This window comes from Vipera ursinii (genome assembly GCF_947247035.1).
Source record: "Vipera ursinii genome assembly, chromosome: 2".
In the NCBI taxonomy this organism is placed as follows: domain Eukaryota; kingdom Metazoa; phylum Chordata; class Lepidosauria; order Squamata; family Viperidae; genus Vipera; species Vipera ursinii.
This window is the reverse complement of record NC_139513.1, coordinates 11,515,982-11,543,499: the sequence shown is the minus strand read 5'-3', so window position 1 is coordinate 11,543,499 and position 27,518 is coordinate 11,515,982. Positions and strand designations below refer to the sequence as shown.

Below are 27,518 nucleotides of genomic sequence, written 5' to 3'. Positions count from 1 at the left end.
TCTCAGAGTGTGAATCTGATTCTGGAATTTGGACGTTTGGCAACCAGCATGTATTTAGGATGGTTGCGGTGTCCTGGGGGTCATGTGAATGCCATTTGCAACCTTCCCAGTCAGCTTCTGACAAAGAAAAGTCAATGGGGAAAGCCAGAATCACTTAACGACTGGGGCAAAAGAAAAGGTAAAACCTGGCACAACTCACTTAATGACTGCATCACTTACGGACAACAATTCCAATCCCAACTGTGGTTGTAAGTCGAGGATTCGTTGTAATGACATTAGCTTCAAGTTCGTGCCAAGGTTTAGATTCTTTTCACCTCCTTTAACTCATGATCTGCTAGCATTGAAGCTGCTTTTAGTGTAATTACACACACCCACGTCTGGAAAAGTTGTTTCTGTTCAAAACTTGCATTTCCCCATAATCAACCCAGCTGGTGGGCAAGTCAATCTTTTGACTTGAAAACACATATACTGTGTATGTGTATACACACAAGCAAAGGAAAATAAAAAAGATAGGGGGAAGCTAAGTTTCCACATGGCTTTTTTGCAATTATAGAAACAATGAGCCACTGGGAAAGGATATCATTATTTTTATATGCTTAATTCATTGTTTTTAAATTGCCGTTGACCTAGTTTTCTTAATGGCTAGTAATTTATTTCCAAAATAAGAGTGTAAATGCGAAAGCAAAGAAAAACCCACAAACTATACCTAAATATTGTCTGGATAAATCCTTCTTAGTGATCTGACTTCTTTTAAAGGACAGCTAACATCCACAATAAAGACTGTACCCTTTAAAGTTTAGTGATTTTAAAAGCTGATCGAAAACCTAACTTTTCAGGAGAGCAAATCCGGAACAGTTTCTCAATGTTATTATAAACTGCTCAGAGAATCTTTTCTATTAGGCAGTAAAACAATAAAAACACACATAAGAAGGTACAATCCCCAATACCGTAGAGCAGGGGGTCTTCAAACTTGGCCCTTTTATGACTTGTGGACTTCAACTCCCAGAATTCCTCAGCCAGGCACGCTGGCTGAGGAATTCTGGGAGTTGAAGTCCACAAGTCATAAAAGGGCCAAGTTTAAAGACCCCTGCTGTAGAGCATTATATTTATTAAGATCACCAAAAAGCAATGAATGATTATGTAGCTTTTGGCATTCTCCAAAAATTTAAGTGAAATGTTACAAAAACAGGGGAAGACCCGAACAACTCCCAGCTTAATCTTATTGCCTCATCCGATTGCAATATTTAACCTACTAGGATGGGTGTGTTCTTTTTTCCCCCCCAGGAGTTAACACACAAGTATCCTTGCTTTCATTAAATAAAAGGAATCCGGTTGTATGAAGCCGGGCTAATCTTGTTGGCCAATGCTTGACACCTGTGTTCAGCCCAAATTACTATCAAGATAAATAAACCTCAGAAGGAAAATGAGCACTTTTATTTTGAAAATTGAACCGACTAACATTATCACCCTAACGGTCCAGGGGTAGGCAACCTTTGTCTCTTTTATGACTCGTGGACTTCAACTCCCAGAATTCCTGAGTCAACTATGCTGACTCAGGAATTCTGGGAGTTGAAGTCCATGAGTCATAAAAGAGACGAGGTGGCCTACCCCTGCGTAACCCTAACTAACCCTGAGAATTCAAATCAACCGCACAAGCAAACAGTGATAGCACCAACCTTCAATCAGCCCGCAACACCCACACCAGCACTTCACCTTCAAATGACCCTCACCTGACATGACAACAAACCTCCGCCTTATCCTACACCTGAGGTACACATATTGCCATTTTGCAACCTTTCCAGCATGGCTTCTGGCAAGCAAAGTCAATTGTGGAAACTTGGATTCAGTTAATGACTGTGTAATTCACTTATCAACTGCTCCAACTTTTCTTTCTTTCTTTTCCTTTCCTTCCTTCCTTAGCAAAGGAGTAAGGTAAAGGTAAAGGTTCCCCCATACATGCGTGCTAGTCGTTTCTGACTCTAGGGGCCGGTGCTCATCTCCGTTTCAAAGCCGAAGAGCCAGCGTTTGTCCAAGGACGTCTCCGTGGTCATGTGGCTGGCATGACTAGACGCCAAAGGCGCACGGAACACTGTTACCTTCCCACCGCAGTGGTCCCTATTTTTCTACTTGCATTTTTACGTGCTTTCGAACTGCTTGGTTGGCAGAAGCTGGGACGAGTAACAGTAACGCTCACTCTGCTACGCGGCACTCGGGATCCGACCCGCCAAACTGCCAATCTTCTGATCCACAAGCTCAGTGTCCTAACCCACTGAGCCACCGCGTCCATAGCAAAGGAGTAAAGCAAACTTAAATGTAGGCGAGTGTTCTCCTCTAGTCTCGGCTCAGGGCAAGCTGTAGAAGTAACAGAATTGACAAGCGCCAAATTATCCTGGTAGTTTGAGGACCACGCAGAGATTTGTGACCAAGACCGAACTTTTCACATTCTGCTGGGATTTAGCTTATTATTATATTCATGTGAAGAATTTTTTAGGAAGGCTTTCAGGGCAAAATCGTCCCCAAAAATCAATTTCATAAAAAAGCAATTGTGTATCTGGCCCATTTCAGCTCTTTATAACAGTATTCAATCAGTACTTGGACCGGCAACACAAACCCAAACTGATGAGAAATTTCCAAATCAGCAATCAGATATATATATTTTTTAGCTTTCCCCAATGCCTTTAAATCTGTATCCCCTCTCTCCTCCAGGAGTACGTCCCCTGCCATTTTCATTATCACCACATCTCTGTGAGATAAGCTGGGCTGAGGGGAGAATGTGAAAGATTTGCCCTCAGTCCTTGCCCCCAACTTGGAACTGATTCTCCACACTCCAAGTCCAGCACCTTCCCCACAACCCTACTACAGCTAGTCCTCGACTTACAACAGTTGATTTAATGACCACACTTGAAAAAGTGACTTGTGACCGTTTTTCACATTTATGTCCTTTGCAGCATCCTCACGGTCATGTGATCAAAATCCAGACACTTCGCCAACTCATAATTTATGATACAGGAGGATCTGGACAGACTTGAACACTGGACGCTATCTAACAAAATGAAATTCAATGGTGAAAAAAGTAAGGTTCTACATTCAGGCAAGAAAAACCAAATGTACACGTATAGTATAAGGCACAGGTCGGCAACCCGCGGCTCCGGACCCGCATGCGGCTCTTTGAGCCGTCTCTTGCGGCTCCCAGCCGCCCGGTGCGCGCGCACCTCTTCCAACGGGCAGTGGTGCGCGCGCACCTCTCCAAATGGAGAGTGGCACCGCCCGTTTGGAGAGGTGCACGCGCACCTCCCCGAATGGGCGGAGGTGCGCGCGCACCTCCCCAAACCTTTGGAGAGGTGCGCGCGTACCTCCGCGCGAATGGGCAGCGGTGCCGCTCTTTCAGGAAGCCCGCCGCGGCCCGTCTGTGAAGCTGCCGAAAGCGGCAGCTTAGCAGACGGGCCGCGGCAGCTTCCGCAAAGAGCGGCGCCCCTGCCCATTCCGAGAGGTGCGCGCGCACCTCTCCGAACGACCGGAGGTGCGCGCGTACCTCCGCGCGAATGGGCAGCGGTGCCGGTCTTTCAGGAAGCCCGCCGCGGCCCGTCTGTGAAGCTGCCGAAAGCGGCAGCTTACCAGAGAGGCCGCGGCAGCTTCCTCAAAGAGCGGCGCCCCTGCCCATTCCGAGAGGTGCGCGCGCACCTCTCCGAACGACCGGAGGTGCGCGCGTACCTCCGCGCGAATGGGCAGCGGTGCCGGTCTTTCAGGAAGCCCGCCGCGGCCCGTCTGTGAAGCTGCCGAAAGCGGCAGCTTACCAGAGAGGCCGCGGCAGCTTCCGCAAAGAGCGGCGCCCCTGCCCATTCCGGGAGGTGCGCGCGCACCTCTCCGAACGACCGGAGGTGCGCGCGCACCTCCCCAAACCTTTGGGGAGGTGCGCGCGTACCTCCGCGCGAACGGGCAGCGGTGCCGCTCTTTCAGGAAGCTGCCGCTTTCGGCAGCTTCCGCAAAGAGCGGCGCCGCTGCCCCTTCGCGCGGAGGTACGCGCGCACCTCCCCAAAGGTTTGGGGAGGTGCGCGCGCAACTCCGGTCGTTCGGAGAGGTGCGCGCGCACCTCTCGGAATGGGCAGGGGCGCCGCTCTTTGCGGAAGCTGCCGCAGCCCGTTTGCTAAGCTGCCGCTTTCGGCAGCTTCACAGACGGGCCGCGGCGGGCTTCCTGAAAGAGCAGCACCGCTGCCCATTCGCGCGGAGGTACGCGCGCACCTCCGGTCGTTCGGAGAGGTGCGCGCGCACCTCTCGGAATGGGCAGGGGCGCCGCTCTTTGAGGAAGCTGCCACGGCCCGTCTGCAAAGCTGCCGAAAGCGGCAGCTTTGCAGACGGGCCGTCGCCATCGGGCAACCGGGAACCGGTTCCATCTCATTTTTTAAAAAATGGCAGCCGCGTGCGTCTGCGCATGCGCAAAAAACCTTTTTGCGCATGCGCGTGCATGGACACACGCCCGCGGCTCCCTCTTTTTTTAATTTGTGATGGAACCGGTTCCCAGTGGCTCTTTTTCTTTTTTAGGTTGCCGACCCCTGGTATAAGGGGTACCTTGCTTCATACTAGTAACTGTGAGAGAGATCTCAGAGTCCTAGTGGACAATCACTTAAATATGAGCCAGCCGTGTGCTGCAGCTGCCAAAAAAGCCAACACAGTGCTAGGCTGCATTAACAGAGGGATAGAATCAAGATCACGTGAAGTGTTAATACCACTTTACAACGCCTTGGTAAGGCCACACTTGAAATACTGCATCCAGTTTTGGTCACCACGATGTGAGAAAGATGTTGAGACTCTAGAAAGAGTACAGAGAAGAGCAACAAAGATGATCAGGGGACTGGAGGCTAAAACATACAGGGAACGGTTGCTGGAATTGGGTATGCCTAGTTTAATGAAGAGAAGGACGAGGGGGGACATGATAGCCGTGTTCCAATATCTCAGGGGCTGCCACAAAAAAAGAGGGAGTCAAGCTATTCTCCAGAGCACCTGAAGGCAGGACAAGAAGCAACGGATGGAAACTAGTCAAGGAGAGAAGCAACCTGGAACTAAGGAGAAACTTCCTGACAGTTAGAACAATTAACCCGTGGAACAACCTGCCTCCAGAAACGGTGAACACTGGAAGTTTTTAAAAAGAGACTGGACAGCCATTTGTCTGAAATGGTATAGGGTTTCCTGCCTGAGCAGGGGGTTGGACTAGATGACCTCCAAGGTCCCTTCCAACTTTATTATTATTGTTGTTGTTATTATTATTACGGTTGCAGTGTCCCGGGGTCATGTGATTATCTTTTGTGACCCTTTTGGTAGGCAAAGTCAATGGAGAAGCCAGATTCACTTAACAACCATATTCTCTTAAGAACTGCGGCAAGAAAGGTCGTAAAATGGGGCAAAAGTCTTGCTGAAGGAGGCTTCTGGCATCCACCACCCCTGGCAGAAGCAGGCAATGGAGCTTCTCAGGACTCGGTAAAGATGGATCCCAATGTTCATCCCAGATGGTCCTCCCCCACCTGGGAACCCTCCACCCCCAAGACCCCGCCTCTTGGACCTGCAAATCCAACCGAATCTCTCCATGCAAGTAGTCCTCGCTTTCCAACCGTTTGCTTTGCGACCCTTTGGAGCTGCGATGGCACTGACGTACGACCGCTCCTCCCATTTATTATATTATTATTATTATTATTATTATTATTATTATTATTATTATTATTATTATTATTAATATTATTATTATTATTATTAATATTATTATTATTATTATTATTATTATTATTATTATTATTATTATTATTATTTAATTAATTTGTATACCGCCCTTCTCCCGAAGGACTCAGGGCAGTGAACAGGGCAATACATAAAAACAAGATACAAAAATTAAAAATTATTAAAAAGTAATTAAACAGTGCCCATAATAAATTAATACAGATTAACAGTTAAAATCCATTTATAAAATCCAACCCCGTCCCATCAGGCCAGGCCAGCTTGTTCAAAGAGATGGGTTTTAAGATCGCGCCGGAAGGAGCAGAGATCGGGCGCCATCCGGATCTCGACCAGAAGATGGTTCCAAAGATCCGGCATTCTTTGACCGGTGGCACCCTGAGGAGGCCCTCTCTGTGGGAGCGTACTGGGCGGAGGGAAGTTGACGCCGGCCGCAGGTGCTCCCCAAGGTATTCCGGAACCATGCCATGTAGGGCTTTGTAGGTCATTACTAACACCTTGAACCTCACCCAGAAGACAACTGGTAGCCAATGCAGCTCACGGAGCAAAGGTGTGACATGGGAGTGTCGGGAAACTCCCAACACAACTCTCGCGGCTGCTAACATTTTACTTAAAAAAAGACAAAAACTGAATTTATGACCAATCCTAGCATCCTCACGGCCACGTGATCAAAATGTGGGCGCTTTTTCAACCAGGTAGCATTGATGGCCATTCCCCCAGCTTCCCAGCCAGCTTCCGACAAGGTAAATCAAGGGAGAGAAGCCGGATTTCTTTAACGACCGCACGATTCACTTCATAACAGAAGCGATTCTTGGGAGGCCAGTGTGTGGTGTACTGTAGTTGGTTCGCATAGTGTGGTGGGATGGAGGGTTTGTTGTCACTGTGTGTTGGGGGGAGAGAGCACGGGGGGGGAGGCTCAGCTAATCTCAATGTACACATGTTGTACTTTGACAATAAAGGTTTATTTATTATTATTATTGTTATTAACCACCCCGGCAAATAAAAGGGTGATAAAAACCGGGAGAGACTGACTCGCTGGAACAGCCGCCTCGCTTAGCAACGGAAATGCCGATCCTCGTTGTGGTCATAAGTCGAGGACTGCCTGTATTCTTACTCTTGGATCTAATTTTGACGTAGTTTTAAGCATTGTATTATATTGGGCATGATTATTTAATTCTTTTAACTTCTTTTAACTTTTGTATTTATATTTTGATATTTATTGCCCTGTACACCGCCCTGAGTCCTTCGGGAGAAGGGCGGTATAAAAATTTAATAAATAATAATAATAATAAATTAATAATAATAATAATAATAATAATAATAATAATAATAATAATAATAATAATAATAATAATAATAATAATAATAATCCTCTAAAAAACCCCTCTCCTCCCCGGCAGGACTGCAGCGGAGCTGACAACACGCAATCCATGCAATGAATGGGCGCTGCAAAAGGAGCTGGTGCAAAGGCCACAACGCCAGGCAGCAACAAATGCCCTGATGGCATCCAGAGAAGGGAAGGGTAAAAGTGGGATCCTTTCCTGCAATCTCCCCAAGTTCGCCTCCCCGCTTTCGGAGATCCCCGCCAGCGATCTTGCCCGGGGGTGAGGGGGGGGGGAAGGGAGAGAAATCCGACCAAGAGAGCAACATCTGGGCTCCTTCCCCACCACCCAGCTGTGGCTCTCCCTTGCTTTACCTCCTTTTCTCCCTTTGCAGCCCCGATCTCCTCCTCCTCCGCTTTCCCTCGAGGCGCCGCCGTCGGAAGGAGCTGCTGACCTCCGGAGCGAAGCCGGAGCGGGAGAAGCTCCCGCGGGAAGAAAGGCGGCGGGCAAGAAGGCGAGCCTTCGTTCCCACCCTCCCGTCCCGGCGCTCGAGTGGTTAAGGAGATAGAGGTGACACTCCTAGAGAAGCAGGAAGTATCAGCCGGTGGGTGGGGGGTCTTCAAACTTGGCCCTTTTATGACTTTTGGACTTCAACTCCCAGAATTCTGGCATGCTGGCTAAGGAATTCTGGGAGTTGAAGTCCACAAGTCTTAAAGGTGCCAAGGTTGAAGACCCCTGGGGTGGAGGATCTTCTTGAAGTGGATTTATGGTGCTGAAGTGTGTGTTTATGTATGTATGTATGTATGTATGTATGTATGTATGTATGTATGTCAGAGAAAGTCATGGGGGTGTGGGAAGGACCTTGTAGGGCCAACAGCCAGCCGGGCTGGCTGAGGAATTCTGGGACTTGAAGTCCACAAGTCTTAAAGGTGCCAAGGTTGAAGACCCCTGGGGTAGAGGATCTTCTTGAAGTGGATTTATGGTGCTGAAGTGTGTGTGTGTGTCTGTATGTGTATGTATGTATGTATGTATGTCAGAGAAAGTCATGGGGGTGTGGGAAGGACCTTGTAGGGCCAACATGTCTGCAGTGTGCAAATCAAATGAACGAATGGTATGTCTACGGAGAGTCTCAGTCACCCAGGTTTAGGTTGTCCCACCCAAAGCAACTGGACTCTCTTTGTTTTTCTTTGAAGACGTTTTGCTTCTCATCCAAGAAGCTTCTTCAACTCTTGACTGGATGGTGGGGAATGGAAGGGATTTATACTCCTTGCAGACAGCTGGTCATTTGCATCCTTTTAGCAAATCAAGACCACCTGGAGGCTTTATCTGTGTCGACAGGGTCACCTGAGTAGTGCAAATGGGTGTCCCGAGCCTTCTTGGAACCGTTGAAAGGACTGTGTTGTAAGACTGGAGATAGATGATGTCCTATTTTTGGTTTATGGATCACCCTCCCATCGTGTTTTTTAGGGATTTGGAACTCATCTTCCTCTCCCACATATATAATGGGAGGACATTAGAAGCTTGGGAATGTAATGTAAACCTCAAACTCTTCTGGAAAGTCTCTTTAGTGTGCAATTTTATATTCAACTTCTTCAGCTGCACAAATATGTTTCAAGGTTCCCACAAACTGCTTTGTCAAAAAGATGCTAATGCTTCTCCAGAGTAGAAAAGGGATCTTCGATGTCCTGATCTAAGAGTAGCCCAATATCAGCACAGGAAAAGATCACATACTGCACACCTGCTCAAAAGCACATGGTATGTCTGTCTGTTCATACATTAGTTGACACAGAAATCAACAAAGATAATCCAGGAACTGGCTGGCATTCTTCCTGTTGCAACCTGTATCTATGTGGGAGTTGGAGATGATGGGTGAACCACAACATCAGCAGCCCAAGGAATGATTGGTATATCCTTCAACATCTTGTCTATGGAGATTCTCAGTCTTCCAGGTTATGCCAAAAGTGTTTTTTCAAAAGGCGACTTTGTTTTTCCTTGAAAACCTTTCGTTTCTCATCCAACTGAAGAACTGAACATCCAACTGAACAGAAGAAGCGTCTTTGATGAGAAACGAAAAGGTCTTCAAGAAAAAACAAAGACCAGCTGTTTTTTTTGGGGGGGGGGAACACCTGTGGGAAATCACACACACAGAGCCCAGAAAAGGAAATATTTTGGGGAATATTAAAAAGGCAGAAGGTCGGCAGTTTGGCGGTTCGAATCCTGAGTGCCGCATAACAGAGTGAGCGCCTGTTATTCGTCCCAGCTTCTGCCAACCTAGCAGTTCGAAAGCACGTAAAAATGCAAGTAGAAAAATAGGGACCACTACGGTGGGAAGGTAACAGCGTTCTGTGCGCCTTTGGCGTCTAGTCATGCCGGCCACATGACCACGGAGACGTCCTCGGACAAGCGCTGGCTCTTCGGCTTTGAAACGGAGATGAGCACCGGCCCCTAGAGTTGGAAACGACTAGCACGCACGTGCGGGGGAACCTTTACCTTTACCTAAAAAGGCAGAATATTATATTTTGCCAAAGGATCTTAAAGGCAGAAAAGCAGGACCAATTTTTCTTCATAGCCCCAAGCAGAAACTAGGCAGAGGCAAGGTCTGTAGAAATGCAGACATTTCGCTTCTCATCAAAAAAGCTTCTTTTGTTCAATTGGATATTCAGTTCTTCAGTTGGAGAAACGAAAGGTCTTCAAGGAAAAACAAAGTCCAGTTGCCTTTGGAAAAAACACCTTTGGGACAACTCTTATCTGCAAAACTGAGAATAAACTACTTGAGTATTTCAGTGGGAAGGTCCAGCTCCCCTGCAGTTGTGTGGGCAGCTTGCAAGTGCTTGAATTTTGATCACATGCACACAGGAGCGATGTAACGCAACACTCAAGTCCAGAAAACATCCCAGTTTTTAGTTTAGGAATAGGCGAATTTTTGCATGTTAGCAAAAAAAAAAGTCCTTGACTTATGACCACAATCGATCTCGCTGTCAGGATGAAACTTTGGCAGCTACGTGCCTCTGCGTTTCAACTTGCTTTTAGATTAACGGGGTGGGAGTGTTACTTTCAAGTGGGTTAGATGGACAAACGAAACTTCTTCGATTCTGCTGAAGACCGTGAGAGCCTGAAACCTTTTCAAGGACACCAGAACAGGTGTGGATTTGAAGCAGACGGTTCCCATAACAAAGTGAACTTTTTTATATGGACTATGTAAAACGTTGAGGGTTTGGCTGGGGAAATTATTGTTTAAGTGTATGAATTGGTGTTGGAACCTTAGAGTTAGTTTTGATTTGACAGTACCATGCAGTGTATTCAATAAACAGAAAGATTTTCGGAGTTAGAATGAACCTGGAGTTTTATTCTGGATTCTCAAGCTGGATGTTGTTGACACTCGCCTTGCCAATCACTGACTGGAATCAACCCTGGATAAAGGGGATTAATCAGCACAACACCATACCTCACTCGCCCAATCCTGTCAGATCATGCAAAAGGATACCATGGGAAATGATACTGAAAATCAACAAGAGGTCAAATAGGACAGTATTTCTCAACCCTAGCTACTTTTAGATGAGTGGACTTCAACTCCCAGAATTCCCCAGCCAGCACGGAATTCTGGGAGTTGAAGTCCACTCATCTTAAAGTGACTAAGGTTGAGAAACACTGAAATAGGGCAAGGATGGATGCATAACCCGCATCCCACCCATGGCAGAGATCACCCAAAAGCACAAAGAATGCCATGTCCAGATCTCAATCCAGAGGATAAAGGATCCAGATAATCTATCTTGCCAAGGCCCTCTGAAGCTGTCACACAACCATCATATCTACCACCTTCCCCCACAAAGGGAGGTTCGGTACTGGATGAAAACTCTCCAGTGTGGTAGGATGCAACAATGGCTTTCTTGAGGAGAGGGGGGGAACACGGGTAGGCAACCTTGGCTCTTTTATGACTTGTGGACTTCAACTCCCAGAATTCCTGAGCCAGCATGACTCAGCTTGGAAACCTCTCCCTTTCCCCTCAGCATGGCTGGCTCAGGAATTCTGGGAGTTGAAGTCCACGAGTCATAAAAGAGCCAAGGTGGCCTACCCCTGTTTAGAACAACCCTCTCACTCAAACAAGAATTCACCACCCCCAGAAGCCACCCACTCAAATTAACAAGCCAGAATTGTCATAAAAAGAAGGTGGCCCTTTATTATATCTTTCTGCCATCGCTTAAATAGTGCATCCATTATCAAGATAAGTATTATTTGAAACAGAAACATCGTTCTGGGTGATATATTCCTTTTTCTCATAGAAATTGATCCCAACAGGGGCAGTTGTAATTTTTTCCCATCTTAACATATCCCCCTTCATGTCATTCCGTGCTTTACTCCAATGTTTTTAAAATTACGTACAATTCATATTCAGGGTAAAAATACTCAAAGGTTTTTACTTCTGTCTCAATCTTAAAACCAGCTTTTCCTGTCAATTTTAATGGGTCTTCCCTTTCTGCATTTTTTGTGAACATCGTCCTCTTTGACTATTCATTTTAAAAGTCCCAAATGCATAGGTATAGTATAGGTGGTACTTTGCTCAATAATAGTAACTGTGAGAGGGATCTCGGAGTCCTAGTGGACAGTCACTTCAATATGAGCCAGCAGTGTGCTGCAGCTGCCAAAAAAGCCAACACAGTGCTAGGCTGCATTAACAGAGGGATAGAATCAAGATCACGTGAAGTATTAATATCACTTTACAACGCCTTGGTAAGGCCACACCTGGAATACTGCATCCAGTTTTGGTCACCACGATGTAAAAAAGATGTTGCGACTCTAGAAAGAGTACAGAGAAGAGCAACAAAGATGATTGGGGGACTGGAGGCTAAAACATATAGGGAACGGTTGCTGGAATTGGGTATGTGTAGTTTAATGAAGAGAAGGACGAGGGGTGACATGATAGCAGTGTTCCAATATCTCAGGGGCTGCCCCAAAGAAGAGGGAGTCAAGCTATTCTCCAAAGCACCTGAAAGCAGGACAAGAAGCAACGGATGGAAACTAGTCAAGGAGAGAAGCAACCTAGAACTAAGGAGAAACTTCCTGACAGTTAGAACAATTAACCAGTGGAACATCCTGCCTCCAGAAGTGGTGAATGCTCCAACACTGGAAGTTTTTAAGAGGAGACTGGGCAGCCATTTGCCTGAAATGGTATAGGGTTTCCTGCCTGAGCAGTGGGTTGGACTAGATGACCTCCAAGGTCCCATCCAACTTTTTTATTTATTTATTTATTTATTTATTTTCCCCATTTCTGTTCCTTTCACAAGGTCTGCCAAACTTACCACCGAGTCATCAAAAGATTCTCTAAGTTTATTTCTTTCTCTTTTTTATTTCCATTCAATCGTTGAATATTCAATAAGCTCATCAGTGATGAATGGGGGACCACCAGGAACTTTAGGATGGGCCTGGAGGTAAATATGTATTGAAGAGAATTTTTTTTTGTTTAGTTGCACTGAAATCACAAGACGGCTTCCATGAACTCCTTTGTCTAAGGTGACTAAACAGGATTTCCTTCTTCTCTTCTTGGCAAGGATCTCGAGGGTATTCCCATGAGGGCACCTAGGGGGTTGCGGTGAGGGCATTTAGATCAATCTAGAACAATTTCTTCCTCTGTGTGAACTTTAATGTGACTTATAAGGGCTGATTCGCGACGGAAAAATATTCCACACTCGATGCACTGATAGGGCTTCTCCGCTGAGTGAATTTCCCGATGTTCTCCAAGTTCTGCCTTTTCAGCAAAACATTTTCCACACTCCCCACATTTATACGGTTTCTCCTCAGGGTGGATGCTCCGAGGTACACAAAGTTCTGACTTTTGAGAGAAACTTTTTCCATACCTTTTCCTACATTGATAGGGCTTCTCCCCTGCGTGCCCCTTCTGATGTCTCTGAAGTTCAGCAGACTCCACAAATCGTTTCCCACATTCTGGGCATTCATAGGGTCCATCTCCAGTGTGAAGTCTCTGATGTCGAACCAAGTTTGATTTGTGGGAAAAACCTTTCCCACATTCTGGGCACTTTTGCTGACTTTTATGTGCTTTCTTATGCCTGCGAAGAGACGAACACCAGCTGAAAATTTTCCCACACTCAGGGCATGGATAAGAACCTCTTCCTGTGTGTATCTTCTCATGGACCCGAAGGTCTGAACTACGAGTAAAAGCCTTCCCACATTCCCCGCACTTGTAATGTTTTTCACCTGCGTGAAATTTCTCGTGATTCCTAAGATATTCTTTGTGAGGAAAAGACTTCCCACATTCCTGACACTGATAAGGATTTTCTCCGGAATGAATTTGCTGATGCCTCAAAAGATTTGCCTTTCTGCAAAAACATTTACCACACTCAAAGCACTTGTGGGGTGTCACTCCGACATGCATGATGCGGCTGTGATTTCTAAGGGATGATGAATAAGCAAATGTTCTCCCACAGTCTAAACATTTGTAATCTTTCTCCCCTGTGTGAACTTTCTCATGACGCCGGAGGCCTCCTTTTGTGAGGAAAAACATTCCACACTCGATACACTGAAAAGGCTTCTCCCCCGAGTGGATCATCTGATGTTGGAAGAGGCCTCCCTTTTGAACAAAGGATTTCCCACACTCCCCACATTTATAGGGCTTCTCTCCTGTGTGGCTACTCTGATGAATCCCAGTCTGTGTCCCTGAGACACTCCGTTTCCCATCCTCCTCACATTCTTCTCCTTTGTGCGACATTTGGTGTTTCGAAAGATCATGAGAATACATAAATCGCTTCTCACATTCTGGGCATTCGTAGGGTCTCTCTCCGGAGTGGAGCCTCTGATGTCGCACCAGGCTTAATTTCCAAGAGAAAAACTTCCCACATTCTGGACATTCTCCTCTTCCCGGAGCAGTGTGCTGACTCTCGTGTTTCCGAAGAGAGGATCTTTCAGGAAAGGTTTTTCCACACGCAAAGCATCGGTAAGACTTTATTTCTTTGTGATCCTTCTCCTGGAGCCAAGGCTGTGACTGCTGAGGGAAGCTCTTCCCGCCTTGTCTGAACTTGTAAGATTTCTCTCCTGTGTGGATTTGCTGATGTTGAAGCCGCTCTGAGCTCTGAGACAAGCCCAGTCTTTTCCACCCCTTCTGGCATTCCCGAGGTCTCTTTCCCTGCTGGATCCGCTGATGGGCTCCAAGATCCGAGCCTTTAGCAAAACGCTTCCCGCACTCTCCGCATTTGTAAGGCCTCAGTCCAGGGTGGCTCCTGAGATGTTTGGCAAAGGCCCACACGTCAGGAAAGGATCTCCCACATGTCAAACACAGATGGGATCCATTCCCCGTGTGCAGCTTCCGGTGGATCAAAAGGAGAGACCAGTAAGCAAAAGGTTTCCCGCATTCAGAGCACATGGAGCGTCTCTCCCGGTTCCTCTGAGGTGATCTTCGTTTGAAGCATTTTCCTCCTTGCACAGATTCCATAGTTGGTCGCTTGCGGTTCCTTGTAACCAGAGGCTATTTGGAAGCAAAACCTTGGCCACAGGTTTCTCCGGGCTGCACCTGAGGACAAAGGAAAAAGAAATGAGGAGGAAGATTTGCTCTCCTTCAGCTCCCAAAATAGCCCAAATCAGGGGTAGGCCACCTTGGCTCTTTGATGACTCGTGGACTTCAACTCCCAGAATTCCTGAGCCAGCCATGCTGAGGAGAAAGGGAGAGGTTTCCAAGCTGAGCCATGCTGGCTCAGGAATTCTGGGAGTTGAAGTCCACGAGTCATAAAAGAGCCAAGGTTGCCTACCCCTGGCCTAGGCCGCTTTATGACTCGTGGACTTCAACTCCCAGAATTCCTGAGCCAGCCATGCTGAGGGGAAAGGGAGAGGTTTCCAAGCTGAGCCATGCTGGCTCAGGAATTCTGGGAGTTGAAGTCCACGAGTCATAAAAGAGCCAAGGTGGCCTACCCCTGGCGTAGGCCGCTTTATGACTCATGGACTTCAACTCCCAGAATTCCTGAGCCAGCCATGCTGAGGCGAAAGGGAGAGGTTTCCAAGCTGAGCCATGCTGGCTCAGGAATTTTGGGAGTTGAAGTCCACGAGTCATAAGAGAGCCAAGCTGGCCTACCCCTGGCCCAAATGATAGGTAGAAGACTCTTTAATGTTCTCTGGGAGGATGCCCAATTTCCTCTTACCCAAATCAAAGCAATGCTGGGATCCTCCCTGTGGAGCAGATCTGAGATCTCCCCTTCCCCCTTTTTTATCAAGGGGGGAGGGATGACCAAGAGAATCCCTGTAGACCCTCATTTGCCTGGCTGAAGGTCAGATAACCTTTATTGTCTTTTTTTTTTTACTGTGGGCACACTGGCACACATTAAAAATGAAATTCTGTTGCCTGCTCTCAAAAGTGTGCACACACACAACCCAGATACAGACATGCTGTATACATACATATATACCTACACTCTTACATCAATATACATATAAATATTAATCCCCGTCCATCCTGAATACATAGGATACATAGCAGAAAGAGGAAGAAGAGAGTTCACCAGGCTGATACAGTATGGAATGAAGCTGTGACTGAATCTGGATGTTCTGCTTCAGATTCCACGAAGCCCCCTCGTCCCGGAAGGGAACAAGGAAAACAGGTTGTGAAGAGAATGTGTAGTGTCTCAGACAATACTGTCGACCCTGCTCAAGCAACGCTTCTGTGCTATGTCCTGGATGGGAGGGAGGGAACTGCCAATGATCTTTTCGGCCGTCCTCACCACTCTCTGCACCGCCTTCCTGTCCGAAGCAGGGATGCTTCCAAACCAGACTCTCACGGAATAGCAATAGCATTTAGGCTTATATAGTGCTTTGCAGTCCTTTCTAAGCGGTTTACAGAGTCAGCATATTGCCCACCCCCAACAAATCTGGCTTCTCATTTTACCGACCTCGGAAGGAGGGGAGGCTGAGTCAACCCATAGGACAGGATGCTCTCGATCATCCCTTTATAGCAGCGATGGCGAACCTTTTAGAGACCAAGTGCCCAAATTACAACCCAAAACCCACTTATTTGCCACAAAGTGCCAACATGGCAATTTAATCTGAATACTGAGGTTTTAGTTTAGAAAAACAACAACTCATACATTAACATCTTTTGCCTTAAAAGAAAAACACAATAACAAAGCTCTCAATGATACAAACAACTTTTTACTGAAAGGTAAAAGTTTGCATTTGGCATGCTTTTGAACAACTCATTTGATTTTTGCTGTTGTATGCATGCTGATAATTTGTCTAACCTTGGCTCATACTTTGTAAGTTTGAGAGCAACACATGCAGCACTCAGGGCATCTTAGTCTGTTTCTGGTGTCAGATTTGATACAATTCGAAGCTGAAAACAGCTTGCTTGCGCCGGAGGCTTGTTTTGACTAAGAAGGGGTTTGAGAAATGGATTTTTCCTGTGAAAACTTAGCCAAGAGCAAGGCATGCGTGCCCACAGAGAGGGCTCCAAGTGCCCCCCTGTGGCACGCGTGCCATAGGTTCGCCACCACTGCTCTACAGAAAGTGGTAAGGACAGTGGAAGGAACTTGGGTGACCTCTGCCTTTTGATTTCTCTCCGGGGTGTGTGTGTGTGTGTGTGATGCAGATGAGAAATCCATTGCACGGACCGCCCAGCTCCCCGGACTTGCATACGTAAAAAGGATCTGCACATGTAGACGGAACTGGACAACTCGCCATGGGACTTGTTGCAGGACAATTTAACAATTCAATGTAATTATTTAAAATGAAAAAAATATTTTTTAAAAATTTTTGCCGTTCACATTTCATCCTCTCTCTCCTTTTGCAGCCTTTCTTTAATGGTTCTATTCCTTCCTAACCTCTTTGATATTTGTGTAACTCCTGTCCTGCAGCAAGTTGGCCCACGGCGAGGGCCATAGCGAGTTGTCACAGACCCTACATGTAGACAGTGCATCTTATGTAGGTCTTATGTCCTTTGGGCCACCAGACACTAACATGGGCTCCTCCTGGAATGGCTCCCTGTTATTTCTTTATGGTTTAGATTAGGGGTCCCCAACCCCTGGTCTGTGGACCGGCATTGGGCCGCAGCATGCTAGAAACCGGTCAGCACAAACAAGTGAAGCCCCATCTGTGGGATGCAGGCAGGACGCGGGACCACGCCCCCCCCCGGTTCCACAGCAAAACCTTTCTCCACGGTCCCTGGTGCCCAAAAGATTGGGGCCTGGGGGGCCTCTGGTTTAGATGGTTAATAAGAATTCTGGTAATTCTGGCAATTGGTCTAAAAAGTTCTTACGTTGAAATGACAGAAATAAAATTCAGGCCATAGCCTTTAGGGTTCTGGAAATTTCCACAAGAAACCACCAGCCTGTGAGTTAAGCACGTGATCAAAAACGACGGAATGCACGCGTGAGCAGTTTTATCGTTCCTACCTTATCCAGTGTCTGCTTACTTCTTCTTGTGTAGCCAAATAAAAGTAAGAAATCACATGAAGTATTTATAAAGCCTTCGCAAGGCCACATCCGGAATACTTGCATCCAATTTTTGGTCACCACGTTGCAGGAAAAATGTTGAGACTTTGGAAAGAGTGCAAAGAAGAGCAACTAAGATGATTAAAGGCCTGGAGACTAAAACATGGTTGCAGGAATTCGGAAGGGCCAGTCTAGAGAAAGGAATAGCGGCATTCTTGCATTTGAGGGGCTGCCACCAAGAGGAGTGGGGTGTCAACTTATTTTCCAAAGCACCTGAAGGCAGCACAAGAAACAATGGATGGAAACTAATCAAGGAGAGAAGCAACCTTGAATTAAGGAGAAACTTCCTAACAGTGAGGACAATTAACCATTGGAACAGCTTCCCTTCAGACGTTGTGGGCGTTCCATCACTGGAGGTTTTTAAGAAGAGACTGGTGTTCTGTACCAGCCTGCTACCAGCCCTGCAGAAAAAGCAGGGACAACCCCTTTACAAACGGCAAGAGGCTGGAATAAAGCCTGCCAAATTTATTAACATAAAACAGACACCAACCATGAAACAGGAGCTATGAAACATGACTATTCAAGCGGTTGCCTTCAGCAAACCAGCCCTCCCACACATTCCTTTTATAAAGTTCAGGGCGTGGCTTCTCTCTGCCTCCTTCCGAGGTGCCCCATTGCCTTCCTCTGTTTACTCCTGATTGACTGCCTCCTGCGTCGGTCGTCCTTGAACAGGGCCAGCTGTGGGTCATCTTCATCCACGCTGTCAGGCTCACACAGCTGGGTCTCCGTCGTGACCAGGTGGGAGGGGCCTGGTTGAGGGCTCTGCGGAGCCTCAAGGCCATCATCAGCAAGCTCTTCAACACCCCCCTCCTCCTCCTCTGAGTCGTCCGACCCAACTGCCGAACCCACAGGCTGACCCTGAATCACAACAACTGGACAGTCACTTGCCTGAAATGGTAAATGTAAAGGTAAAGGTTCCCCCGCACATGCGTGCTAGTCGTTTACAACTCTAGGGGCCGGTACTCATCTCCGTTTCAAAGCCAAAGAGCCAGCGCTTGTCCGAGGACGTCTCCGTGGTCATGTGGTCGGCATGACTAGACGCCAAAGGCGCACGGAACGCTGTTACCTTCCCACCGTAGTGGTCCCTATTTTTCTATTTGCATTTTTACGTGCTTTCGAACTGCTAGGTTGGCAGAAGCTGGGACAAGTAACAGGCGCTCACTCTGTTACGTGGCACTCGGGATTCGACCCGCCAAACTGCCGACCTTCTGATCGACAAGCTCAGCGTGCTAACCCACTGAGCCACCACGTCCCTGAAATGGAACTATACTCCATATAGATGTGTGCAAGGGGACTATTGTGATAAGTTTTATATGCAAATATATTTCATTCTTTATACTGTTTCCATCTTCCCTTAAAATATTAACAGAATCCACAATGGTCTGAGAATCAGTGTCTCCACTAGAAGTGACAGCCGCATAAAGCATTTAGAAATGACGTCCCTTAAGGGTGACGTAACAAACGCAGAAGTGATGTCCTTTATATGCTCGGAGTGTTGAAGCATCAGGTCACTCATACCGGAGAAAAACCTCATCAATGCCTGGACTGTGGGAAACATTTTGCTCACAAAGAGTATCTTAAAAAGCACGCGAGAGTTCACACCAGGGAGAAACCTTACAACTGTGGGGAATGTGGCAAGGCCTTCGCCCGCAGCTACGACCTTCGGGCCCACGAGCAGATTCACACAGGGATAAAGCCTTATAAATGCTTAGCGTGTGGGGTGAGTTTCACTCATACCTCATCTCTTCGGAGTCATAAGAAAACACAAAGCGGTCAGCAAAATGAACAGAATGTGTGAAATGGGAGGACTCGGTAAAGTGGAAAAATACCAGGGTGTTTACAAGGTGTCTACAATATTAGGAAAGACAGACTGAACTCTCGCCTGTGAACTCTTGCCTATATGCTGAATACACTGAATACGCATAAGATATTTCTGTCCCCAGACATGCTAGGCTAGATAAACCACAGCCATATCCTGTTTTACTTTACTGCATATGCTTCTCTATATGACCGTTGTGTAACTGCATCCTGGTTTTTTTTTGTAACCTTGACTTGTACACTGCAATAGACTGTAACCCAATAAGGAACAATGTACTGCCAGGAAATAAGGGATATAAATATGTCTGGTCATGAGCCCCTCGGGGTTCAGATCTTTTCATTGAATTTTGCTCTCTGAACCTGCGCATTAAACTTTCCTTCTCTGAAGAGCTGGCTTGGGTCTCTTCTTTCTACAACATCGGTGCCCATCAGAGAATCCGCACAGGGGAGAAGCCATATAAATGTCGGGAGTGTGGAAAATGTTTTGCTCCAAAAGTAGCACTTTGGAAACATCAGAAGGTTCACTCAGGAGAGAAGCCCTACAAGTGCATTGAGTGTGGAACATTTTTCTGTCAAGAATCAGCTCCTAGAAAACACATGAACGAGCAGGGGTCTCCAAACTTCTCAACTTTAAGACTGGTGGACTTCAACTCCCAGAATTCCTCAGCCAGAAAGTTGAGAAGTTTGGAGAGCCCTGACATGGAGGATGAAATTACAACTCTTTAGACTGCTAACTGTTCACATAGAGCAGGGCTCTTCAAACTTGGCAACTTTTAAAGACTGGTGGACTTCGACTCCCAGAAGCCTGAGGAATTCTGGAAGTTGAAGTCCACCAGTCTTAAAGCTGAGAAGTTTGGAGACCCCTGACATAGAGGATAAAATTACAAATCTTTAGAGTGCTAACTGTTCACATAGAGCAGGGCTCTTCAAACTTGGCAACTTTTAAAGACTTGTGGACTTCGACTCCCAGAAGGCTGAGGAATTCTGGGAGTTGAAGTCCACCAGTCTTAAAGCTGACAAGTTTGGAGAGCCCTGACATGGAGGATAAAATTACAAATCTTTAGAGTGCTAACTGTTCACATAGAGCAGGGCTCTTCAAACTTGGCAACTTTTAAAGACTGGTGGACTTCGACTCCCAGAAGGCTGAGGAATTCTGGGAGTTGAAGTCCACCAGTCTTAAAGCTGACAAGTTTGGAGAGCCCTGACATGGAGGATGAAATTACAAATCTTTAGACTGTTAACTGTTCACATAGAGCAGGGCTCTTCAAACTTGGCAACTTTTAAAGACTGGTGGACTTCGACTCCCAGAAGGCTGAGGAATTCTGGGAGTTGAAGTCCACCAGTCTTAAAAGTTGCCAAAGTTGAGGACCCCTTGACGTCGACCCTTCCGGATAAGCTGCTACCCCATTTCTCTGCAGCCTGCTCCTCAAGGCCATCTGTTTTTGCTTTTAGGAATAAATAATAATAATAATAATAATAATAATAATAATAATAATAATAATAATAATACCCAGGATGCTGGCAGTAACCCATGTCAACTATCAGCGCCAGTTAATTTGAATGTTCAGTTGATTGAGGTTCATGTTTAATGAATAAATAATAATAATAATAATAATAATAATAATACCCAGGATGCTGGCAGCAACCCATGTGAACTGTCGGCGCCAGTCAGTTTGAATGTTCAGTTGATTGAGGTTCATGTTTAATGAATAAATAATAATAATAATAATAATAATAATAATACCCAGGATGCTGGCAGTAACCCATGTCAACTATCAGCGCCAGTCAATTTGAATGTTCAGTTGATTGAGGTTCATGTTTAATGAATTAATAATAATAATAATAATAATAATAATAATAATAATAATAATACCCAGGATGCTGGCAGCAACCCATGTGAACTGTCGGCGCCAGTCAGTTTGAATGTTCAGTTGATTGAGGTTCATGTTTAATGAATAAATAATAATAATAATAATAATAATAATAATAATAATAATAATAATAATAATAATACCCAGGATGCTGGCAGCAACCCATGTCAACTATCAGGGCCAGTCAATTTGAATGTTCAGTTGACTGAGGTTCATGTTTAATGAAATAATAATAATAGGAGGAGGAGGAGGAAGGGACCTTGGAGGTCATCTAGTCCAACCCCCTGCTCAGGCAGGAAACCTTATCTGCTGCCGGGAACAAATTCCCATCGTCCAGTACGCTCACACAGAGAAGGCCTCCTCAGGGTACAGCTAGGCAATGTCGGCTGGCGACCCCCAGGGGGAGGGCCTTCTCTGTGGGAGCGCCAGCCCTATGGAATCAGCTCCCCCCTGAGCTTCGGATGGCCCAAAATCTCCAGTCCTTTCGCCGCAGCCTCAAAACACTCCTGTTCCACCAGGCTGACCTGGACTGACAGGCATTTTAATTAATTTATATTTAGAATTTTTAATTTATTTTTTAATTTCTTTAATTTTAATTTATTGCACAGATGATTTCAATTTTATTTTTATCTTGATTTCTGTACTTGTTATATGTTATTGTTGTTAGCCGCCCTGAGTCCTTCGGGAGATAGGGTGGGATATAAACCCCATCAATCAATCAATCAATAAATAATATTTCAGGCAAATGGTATAATGGTATATTTCTTCTTTGCTCTCCGCTGTCTGGATCTCATTTTTTATTTAATTTATTCTTGCGCAACCCCGGCTTGAGTGGGAACCCCAAATGATTTATCTGACAGATGAGAAGTTTTCAAAGGGGGGGGGAACCCCCCCATAAAAGCCCAGTTGCCTCTTGGGGGAGAAAAAAAAGGACTTTGGATCGGATGGACCACAAAGAACAACTTCCCCAAAGCGCCTTCCCGGAGCCGGCAGTGCAGGATCCCCAACTCTCATTTGCACCCCTCGATGCAAAGTGGGGGGGGGTGGGCATCCGTTCCTTGCATGCCAACCTTGGCGGGCATTCGGAGCTACCTTTCTCCTTGCGGGGAAAAAGCTGTCCTGGCCATGTCAACTATCAGGGCCAGTCAATTTGAATGTTCAGTTGACTGAGGTTCATGTTTAATGAAATAATAATAATAGGAGGAGGAGGAGGAGGAAGGGACCTTGGAGGTCATCTAGTCCAACCCCCTGCTCAGGCAGGAAACCTTATACCATTTTAGGCAAACGGTATAATGGTATATTTCTTCTTTGCTCTCCGCTGTCTGGATCTCATTTTTTATTTAATTTATTCTTGCGCAACCCCGGCTTGAGTGGGAACCCCAAATGATTTATCTGACAGATGAGAAGTTTTCAAAGGGGGGGGGAAACCCCCCCATAAAAGCCCAGTTGCCTCTTGGGGGGGAGAAAAAAAAGGACTTTGGATCGGATGGACCACAAAGAACAACTTCCCCAAAGCGCCTTCCCGGAGCCGGCAGTGCAGGATCCCCAACTCTCATTTGCACCCCTCGATGCAAAGTGGGGGGGGGGTGGGCATCCGTTCCTTGCATGCCAACCTTGGCGGGCATTCGGAGCTACCTTTCTCCTTGCGGGGAAAAAAGCTGTCCTGGCCGGAGGGGAGGGTGGTGGATCAGCCTTACCTGGCCGAAGCGGGACCGAGCAGTGCTCCTTCCAGGAGATCCAGCGCCGATTCTCAAAAAGCCTGAGAAAAAGGATAATCCGCGGATCGACCAAAAAGGGAAGCGTTTATAAGACAGGAGCTGCGAGGGGCGGGGCTTCGGGCTCCGCCTCCTCCCGGCAGCTCCGCCCCTTGGCCGTGAAGATCTTGGGCGGCCTTTCCCTCGCCTGGCGATTGGCCAGCGGGGACAAGCCCCCCTGGAAGCAAGATTGGCTCCGCCCCCGAACGTCCAAAGCGGGATTTTTCTTTGCCGTGCGAAAGGAGGCGAGGCGGAAGGAACGTACCAATTTGCGCGTTCGGGAGGGGGGGGGGCGGGGAAAGCGCTGCTCCCTGGACTCGCCACTGTGGCAGGTGCTGCATTTCCTCGCGGGGGAGGGGGTGAGTGGGGTGGGCGGGGCTTAAAGCTGCCCCTCCCACAAGGAGAAAAGTCGCTCTGATTTCTCCATTTCTGCTTCAAAGTCCTGGCTGGATCAGTCACCCCCCCCCCAAAAAAAAAATCTGACTTCAATTGCCACAATACAGGCAGGCAGTCCTCGACTTATGACAGTTCGTTTAGTGACCAAAGTTACAGTGCACAGAAAAAAATGTAAAATAGTTACAACAATTAACCGACGGTTATGTTTATGTTTATTGGACTTATATACCGCCCTTCTGGGGGACGCGGTGGCTCAGTGGGTTAGGACGCTGAGCTTGTTGATCAGAAGATCGGCACTTTGGCGGGTTGAATCCCGAGTGCCGCGTAGCAGAGTGAGCGCCTGTTACTCGTCCCAGCTTCTGCCAACCTAGCAGTTCGAAAGCACGTAAAAATGCAAGTAGAAAAATAGGGACCACTACGGTGGGAAGGTAACAGCGTTCTGTGCGCCTTTGGCGTCTAGTCATGCCGGCCACATGACCACGGAGACGTCCTCGGACAATCTCTGGCTCTTCGGCTTTGAAACGGAGATGAGCACCGGCCCCTAGAGTTGGAAACGACTAGCACACATGTGCGGGGGAACCTTTACCTTTACCTACCACCCTTCTCCCGTAGGACCAGGGCTTTTTTTTCTCATAGAACGCTCAGAATGGAGTTCCGGCACCTTTTTTGGATGGAACCTTGTAGGGTAGGCAAGGCGGGTTGTATGACATGTGTGAGTTCCGGCACCTTTTTTGGATGGAACGTTGTAGGGTAGGCAAGGCAGGTTGTATGACATGTGTGAGTTCCGGCACCTTTTTCTTTTACAAAAAAAGCACTGCGTAGGGCTCAGGGCGGTTCACAAGGAATTTTAAAATAACAATGCAAATTACAAAAGTTAAGAACAATTAAAATTCATTCAATTTAGTCCTTGAATAAAATAAAACCCCTGTTAAACTCCAATTAAAACCCAATTAAAATAAAATTACAAATTAAAATTCTCAGTCCTGGCTGGAAAGCTCAAAGAGCCAGGTCTTCAGGTCCCGGCGGAATGAACGAAGGTCAGGGGCAGGTTTAAGCTCTACGGGCAACTGGTTCCAGAGGGCAGGCGCACCCACAGAGAAGGCCCTCCCCCTGGGTGTTATCCGCCGGCAATCTCTTACCGGCGGCACCCTGAGAAGGCCCTCCCTGTGGGAGCGCACTGGACGAAGGGAGCTTGATGCCGGCAGCAGGTGTTCCCTTAGATAGTCCGGACCCAAGCCATTTAGGGCTTTATAGGTCATCACCAGCACCTTGAATCTCACCTGGAGGGCAACCGGAAGCCAATGCAGCTCGCGGAGCAGAGGTGTTACATGGGAGTATCGGGAAACCCCCATCACAACTCGCGCGGCTGCATTCTGCACCAGCTGAAGCCTCAGAGTTGCAGTTAGAACAATTAACCAGTGGAACAACCTGCCTCCAGAGGTGGTGAATGCTCCAACACTGGGGGTTTTTAAGAAGAGACTGGACAGCCATTTGTCCGAAATGGTATAGGGTTTCCTGCCTGAGCAGGAAGTTGGATTAGATGACCTCCAAGGTCCCTTCCAACTACTACTTCATCTTCCTCTTCCTCTTCCTCCTCCTCCTCCTCCTCCTCCTCCTCCTCCTCCTCCTCTTCTTCTTCTTCTTCTTCTTCTTCTTCTTCTTCTTATTATTATTATTATTATTATTATTATTATTATTATTATTATAAAATGACTTACGACCCTTTTTCACACAACCTGGTTCTTACCTATAAAGCCCTACATGGCTTAGGCCCGGGTTACTTGCAGGACCGTCTGCTGCCAGGAACGACTTCCCATCGCCCTGTGTGCTCAGGGGGAGGGCCTTCTATGTGGGGGCACCTGTCTTGTGGAATCAGCTCCCCTGGAGCTCCGGATAGCCCCTGATCTCTGGTCCTTTCGTTGTGACCTCAAGACATACCTTTTCCAACAGGCCGACCTGGACTGATGATAAGGGTTTTTAATTATGTTTTTAATGTTTTTAATTGGTTTTAGTGGGGCTTTGTGATAGTTTATTTTTTTTTTAATATTTGTATTTATTTGTATTTTATTGTTGTTAGCCACCCTGAGCCCTTCGGGAGATAGGGCGGCATATAAGTCCCTAAATAAATAAATAAATAAATAAATAAATAAATAAATAAATAAATAAATAAATAAATAGTGCTAAGCTTGTAAGCCGCCCTGAGTCTTCGGAGAAGGGCGGGATATAAATGGAAATTAAATAAATAAATAAATAAATAAATAAATAAATAAATAAATAAATAAATAAATAAATAAATAAATAAAACCATTTCAAGCCTACTCATGGTCACCTGTTCAGAATTCAGACCACTGGACAACAGGCTCAGATTTATAACGGTTGCAGTGTCCCAGTGTTGCAGAATCAAGAGATTCAGATGTTGCAGAATCAAGAGACTCAGATCCCGGAATCAAAGATCCCTGCCACAAAGAAGAGGGAGCCAAGCTATTCTCCAAAGCACCTGAAAGCAGGACAAGAAGCAACGGATGGAAACTAGTCAAGGAGAGAAGCAACCTAGAACTAAGGAGAAACTTCCTGACAGTTAGAACAATTAACCAGTGGAACAACCTGCCTCCAGAAGCGGCGAATGCTCCAACACTGGGAGTTTTTAAGAAGAGACTGGACAGCCATTTGTCTGAAATGGGGTAGGGTTTCCTGCCTGAGCAGGGGGTTGGACTAGATGACCTCCAAGGTCCCTTCCAAATTATTAATATTATTATTATTATTATTATTATTATTATTATTATTATTATTATTATTATTATTATAAGAAGTTTGTTTTATTTTGTGCAAAAGGCTCAGAGCAAAAAGCAATATCGATGTCTGAACACCTTTTCAATGAAAAGCAAGGACATATATTAGTCTTCGAAAGTAGCAAAACACGGAAATGTAACTTACGAGTTCTGATTGGTTACACGAGTTCTAGGCCCCTTCTGGCTCACCCCTAGTCCCCCCCTTAGCGATGCTAAATTGTAGCTAAATGTCTTGCAACCTTGTCTCTGGCAAAGGTCACAGGTGTCTTGCTAAGCGTCTACGTTTCCGGCCTTCCATTTGTGGTTAGCTACAAGCGAGACATATGTGGTTAGCTGTAACTGAACTCTCTGCTGGCCTACGAGGTGTGAGCAACAGTTGAACTTGTGGTTTGGCATTCTCCATTTCCTTGTTCTTCTTCAAACTAATACACGCATTTTCTTTATGCCTCGCTTTTATGTCCTACCTCACTTTTAGGTCATGCAGGCTTTTTATGCATTCTTTATCTCTTTCTTTATGGCCTGCCTCACCGGTGTTGCAGAATCAAGAGACTCAGACCCCGGAATCAAAAGAAGTTTGATTTATTTGCGCAAAGGTTCAGAGCAATATAGCTGTAGCAACATCTGAACCCCTTCTTTACAATGCTTTGGTAAGGCCACACCTGGAATACTGCATCCAGTTTTGGTCACCACGATGTAAAAACGATGTTGAGACTCTAGAAAGGGTACAGAGAAGAGCAACAAAGATGATTGGGGGACTGGAGGCTAAAACATACAAGGAACGGTTGCTGGAATTGAGTAGGTCTAGTTTAATGAAAAAGGGACACGGTGACTCAGTGGGTTAGGACGCTGAGCTTGTCAATCAGAAGGCAGGCAGTTTGGCGGGTCGAATCCCGAGTGCCGCGTAACAGAGTGAGCACCTGTTATTCGTCCCAGCTTCTGCCAACCTAGCAGTTCGAAAGCATGGAAAAATGCAAGTAGAAAAATAGGGACCACTCCAGTGGGAAGGTAACAGCGTTCCGTGCGCCTTTGGTGTCTAGTCATGCCGGCCACATGACCACGGAGAGGTCCTCGGACAAGCGCTGGCTCTTCGGCTTTTGAAACGGAGATGAGCACCGGCCCCTAGAGTTGTTACGTGGCACTCAGGATTCGACCCGCCAAACTGCCAACCTTCTGATTGACAAGCTCAGCGTCCTAACCCACTGAGTCACCGCGTCCCTTATCAGCTTTCTAACCACACAGTATTTACAAGCTTTACAGGTATATATATTGGAGCCAAGATGGTGGACAGGCAGCAAAGGCTGTAAAGAGCTCCTCCAAAAGTAAAAGTTTTATTTTATTTTACTTTATTTTTATTTTAGCTTTTTAA

General features: G+C 46.4%; 2 protein-coding genes across 2 annotated transcripts in view; both read right to left on the bottom strand.

Annotated features, from left to right (window-relative positions):
* The window catches only part of LOC310636500 (uncharacterized protein), a 32,671-nt gene extending 25,108 nt beyond the window's left edge, over nucleotides 1-7,563 (bottom strand). Inside the window, exon 1 of the mRNA XM_083356411.1 lies at nucleotides 7,418-7,563. The gene's annotated coding sequence lies outside the window, so the exon portion shown is untranslated. The remainder of the gene's footprint in view (nucleotides 1-7,417) is intronic.
* A 4,760-nt stretch (nucleotides 7,564-12,323) lies between these two features.
* On the bottom strand, nucleotides 12,324-22,995 carry LOC310636501 (uncharacterized protein). The gene is made up of 2 exons (XM_083356412.1): nucleotides 22,911-22,995; nucleotides 12,324-14,562 (listed from the first exon to the last, which is right to left on the bottom strand). The coding sequence occupies exon 2, from the start codon at nucleotides 14,482-14,484 to the stop codon at nucleotides 12,646-12,648; it is 1,839 nt and encodes a 612-aa protein (XP_083212538.1). The 5' UTR covers nucleotides 14,485-14,562; nucleotides 22,911-22,995; the 3' UTR covers nucleotides 12,324-12,645.
* Between the last annotated feature and the right edge of the window lie 4,523 nt (nucleotides 22,996-27,518).

Excerpts from the sequence above, each read along its gene's own strand:
- LOC310636501 (XM_083356412.1), bottom strand. The coding sequence starts at position 14,484 with ATGGAATCTGTGCAAGGAGGAAAATGCTTCAAACGAAGATCACCTCAG.